The sequence below is a fragment of the Centruroides sculpturatus genome, unplaced genomic scaffold (assembly GCF_000671375.1).
Source record: "Centruroides sculpturatus isolate CEXI.00-Female unplaced genomic scaffold, Cexi_2.0 scaffold2098, whole genome shotgun sequence".
In the NCBI taxonomy this organism is placed as follows: domain Eukaryota; kingdom Metazoa; phylum Arthropoda; class Arachnida; order Scorpiones; family Buthidae; genus Centruroides; species Centruroides sculpturatus.
This window is the reverse complement of record NW_019386936.1, coordinates 20,909-25,830: the sequence shown is the minus strand read 5'-3', so window position 1 is coordinate 25,830 and position 4,922 is coordinate 20,909. Positions and strand designations below refer to the sequence as shown.

The 4,922-nt window shown below is 34.2% G+C and overlaps 1 protein-coding gene across 1 annotated transcript; it reads right to left on the bottom strand.

Moving 5' to 3' along the window:
* Positions 1-3,002: 3,002 nt before the first annotated feature.
* LOC111615944 (piggyBac transposable element-derived protein 4-like) lies at positions 3,003-4,493 on the bottom strand. Its single transcript, XM_023357379.1, has one exon. It carries the CDS (start codon positions 4,491-4,493, stop codon positions 3,003-3,005), a length of 1,491 nt encoding a protein of 496 aa, XP_023213147.1.
* Positions 4,494-4,922: the final 429 nt, after the last annotated feature.

Sequence of the window (4,922 nt, the reverse complement as noted above, 5' to 3'; positions counted from 1 at the left end):
CAACAGGTTATGGGCCCAGATCGCTTTAACTGTGCGATGGAACTTTTTAGACTTCATATTGGATATTTAGAAGGCAAGTCTAACTGGTCGACTTGGAAATATAAAATATGCATCGTGTTAAGGAGTATTCCTGATGCATTGGATGTTGTTGAAGGAAAAATTTCGAAACCGGAAGAATTAGATTCCGATGCTTCAAAGGAAGAAAGAACAAGGTATGAAAAAGAACTATTAAATTTTACTAATTGCGATAGTAGTGCCTTGTTAGTTTTAACTTGCAATTTGTCTGAAAAAACCTTAAAGAAAGTCATGTGTTTTACGACAGCACGAGACGTTTGGTTAGAATTACATAGATTATTTGAAGGTCTCTGTGAGGACAAGGCTTACGATCTTTGTATGAGATTTTTTTGTTATAAACGTCAAATTGGAGATGATATGGCCAGCCATTTATCAAAACTAAAAAACAATTGGAATGATTTGAATATAGAATTGACAAAGGATGAAGGAATGGAAAAGTTGCCAGATTTATTGTTAATTTGTAAAGTCTTAGATACTTTACCTGATGACTATTTTTCATTTAAGTCAAGCTGGCTTCTTATTTTAAAAAAGGATCGTACTATAGATAATTTAACTGTTCAGTCGTGCTCGTGTGAAAGAGCTTTAGTTTGTAAGGACAATGAAAACGAAAATCAGGAGGTCTTAGTTACTAACACAAGTAAGAAGCTGTTCAAATCTAAACCAACGGTAAAATCTAGTTCAGATATAGTTTGTCACTATTGTCACAGATCTGGTCATAAAATAAAGTATTGTTTTAAAAGGAAAGCAGACAGTAAAACTAAACAAGAAAGTAGAGAGTTTTCTGCGGGATCTTGTAAAGATAATAATTGTAATATGACTCTCTTAAGAATTATGTCGAATATAGTACTTAGTGAAAATGATAAAGACTGTTGGTATGTGGACAATGGAGCTACTAGTCATATTACCTATCAACGAAATTTGTTTTGTGATTTTAAGCACTTTAAAGATCCACATTCAGTTACCACAGCTAGTGGAGACAAAATATCTGCAATAGGTAAAGGAACAATTGAAGTAGAAGCATATGTGGATAATACGTGGAATAAAATTACATTATGTAATGTCTGGCTTGTACCTGATCTTAATAAAAATCTATTTTCAATGTTAGCAGCTCAAGATCGTCACACTCCAGTTTATTTATATCAAAGGCTGAAGAATGTAAATTAAAAGTTGATGGACGCGTAATAATAACTGATAGACGTAGCCGACATGGAGGTCTTTTTAAGCTAAATTTAAGAAGTGTAACATGTAGCGTTTACTTTAGAACTATGTGTCGTCATGTTTAGCAAAATTGGTAAGCTCGAAGTGCTAGCTAGTTCGTTGTCGTGATTTGCGCTAATTCAATATGGCTGCTTCCATGAAAAAATTACTTTCTGTACAAAGTAATGAAAATAGAATTATTTTTAGAATAATAAACGGCAGGAAGTATTTTTATTAGTAAATTTCAATTATTTGTTGTATAAAATGTTTACAATGATTTTTTTTCATTGTAAGGTTCAATAGCTTTAGATGACTTTTTTCATAAACAGATGTGAAAAAAATTAAGTTCGACTCATTGCTTATGATTAAAAGTTAGGTTTACCTTATGCGCGTTTGGAATATTCAGAAATGTTCGGAGCATTAAATAAATNAAGTCGTTCGAAATTCGAAGTATTGAATTCGAAATATAACGTTCCATACAAGTATTTTTTAGAGTTAAGAATTTAAAATTAATCATTTTATTCAAGTAAGGTCATCGCCAAGTAAGTTAATTCTCCATTACGTATAATGAAAAATTTCCTGATTATTTTTATTTTATAGGTTGTTTTATTTATTAGTTTTTAGGTTACTTAAATAAAAAATCTTTTTAAATACTACAGTTTTATTCAGTTAAAATTCAATAATGATTTTAATCACTTTTTTCTATTAGATATCCTATAAATAGAAAGTAAAAACCAGAGCTGTGGAGTCGCGTAAAAATCTACCGACTCCAACTCCGTTTTTTTCTTACCATCCGACTCCAACTCCGACTTTACAGCCCTGGTAAAAACGAAATTTCTCATAAATTTGATCCAAATCTTATAATATAATCNTCATTGCTTATGATTAAAAGTTAGGTTTACCTTATGCGCGTTTGGAATATTCAGAAATGTTCGGAGCATTAAATAAATAGTAAAGAAATGAACATGTACATGTACATTTCATGTACAGTACAGTACACTGTTTATTATATCAGCGCTGGTTACAAACTGGTATGTGAAAACTGATACAAAATATGACTCCACACATATTTTAAAAATTCAAAAAATAAAATTAATTTTTATTATAAACGTAAAAAAAATATCAGATATTTACTACTTCAAGTAGTCTTTGGTTCAGTATTTTTAAATTGTTTCTATTATAAAGTTACTTTAACAACATGTGATTACTTACATTAATAACTTGAAAATTTACACATTAATATAACAAAATATTCCGAATAAAATAAAATCCGTAAATTTTGGCACTATACTAGGAACAGTGAAAACATTGTCCTGTACATTTTCATATAAGATGAATGCATAGTCTTATTCGTTTCCAAATTATAACACTTAATATTAAACATTTCCGCTTGCATCCAAATTTTTTTTACCTTCAATTCTGTTAGCCTACTGTGATGACGTCAAACTTATGTCAATGAAAGTCACTGTAGAATTATATTTCAAAATACATAAAAAATACAAAATCAAATCGTCAAGAGCCAAATCTATACGTAAATGAATATCGCTTTGTACAATTTGTTGTAAAATTTATGCATTTATAGCTCATTAATACAGAATTATATTAAACTATGCAGTTATCTTTTGTTACCATTTACACTTCGGAAAACATTCTTTGTGTAGCGCTCCTTACAATTTTTGCAAACAGTTCGTGAGCGCTTCCTTAAGCTACTACTGCTGCTGTACACACAGCTACGGACTTTCTTTCTTCCTGGAAGTTTCTGATTCTTGAGAGTTGTTTGTAGTCAACTTTATGGCCATCCACTCCTCCGCCAAGCTCTCGATTACGGCCACGTGATACGCGTGTCGAGATTTCACTTTCCCTGGTCCCGCAAAATTCTCTTTGTAAAGCATGTAGCTATTCAACGCCATCCTGGCTATGACGTTAAACGCTAAATTCTTCCAATATTTCATTGGCCTACTTTTATCATCACATGCATATAACACCACATCGGATATATCGACCCCGCTAATAAATTTGTTATGATTTTGAATTATTTCTGGCTTCAATTTAGCCTCTCCATTCCTAATTACTTCTACATCTCGTGCCCATGCGTGGCTGGATAATGTAATGATAGGGTACATTTGTGACTGCTTCTCCTTAAAGCCGCAGGCTAACACGGGACCAGATCGGAAATACGATGTTTCTCCGGCTGCAAATTTCTTCTTGAACTGTTGAGGTAGCATTTTGTGGTCCCCCCGAACAGTTCCGGTAACATAAGTCTGTAGAGAATACAGACGGAGAACAAGGGGCACCGACATAAAACATCGGTCGATAAAAAAATGGTACCCTTTGTTTAGGTAGATATCAATCTCGAGCAGTTTTTGCACAACATTATAGCCTGAACCTAATTCTGAGATGCTGTGATCCTCCTGCTGTGACTCGGTTCGTTGAAAAGGGAAAAATCCCAAGCAGTAGCTAGATACTGAGTCGATCATCATCCAGAATTTGAGACCCATACAGATTGCGTTAATAGATATTTCCTGATGAGGAGTGTAATGGTGTCGAAACACCCTGTTCGCATGATTTAAAAGAGGCTGGAATTTGGCACAGGGATCATAACCCGATTCTCCAAGCCCAGGCAACTTGCTGTCATCGACGAAATGAAAGAAACTTACCAATTGACAAAACCGCTGTTGAGAAAACATTTCCGGAAACCACGATTCGGATTGGATAGGAGAAGTGCACCAGTATCTATGATGATCTGATGATTCTTTGCGACCTAAATTTAAAATACACGCCAAAAATCCTTTCATCTCTGGAACAGAGACTTTGGTCCAGTTCTTCCAATAGGACGGTACGTTATTCCCCATGCCATTTAACACTTCCTGTGCATATCGATTGGTTTCCTCCACCATAAGAGACAGCAAAGTACTGTTGAAAAACAGATAGAAATAAACGATCGGAGGAGAATCGGGAGGAGGCATATGTTTTGGGCCAGATACCTCACGAAAAGGAAAGGGAAAAGGTTGAGGTTCTTCTGGTGAAAAAACTTCCCGGTATTCCTGATCTTCCATTTCGTCATCACTGCCAGAATGTGCAGTCGAAGTGGAGGGAGTGGCCACATCATGTTTAGGCCCATAGTCTTTATCTTTAGAACTACTTAGATCGGAGACATATTCAGAGACATATGTCATCTGATTGAAATCCTCTTCGGAACCATTGATTTCGCTTTCAGACATTCTGTAGAAAAATCCTATTTAGAATAAAAACCGTATTACTATAGAAAATAATACAATACAGTAGATTCTCGATATTCCGACGGATTCAGTGATCCCCGACAGACTGGCACAAATGAAATTTTCTATTCACCTGGTATGTGCGAGATAGAATGAGGTATAGCGCAATACGGGTACATTATTATTAGTTGTTTGTTGCAAATGCGAAACATTCTAGTGTTTTTTGCTGCATTGGTAATTACAGCGGCGCGTTATTTTATAAGATAAAAAATCTGTTGCTTGGGGTTTCACAAACTGGTCGTCCCTAACAAATCTTTTATTAAAAAATTTTGTATTTATTTCTAAACAATACGCCACCTCTTTCTCTCTTAATTTTATTTACAATCGACACATGCATAACAGACATTTACAAAATACAGAGAATGTTTGAGT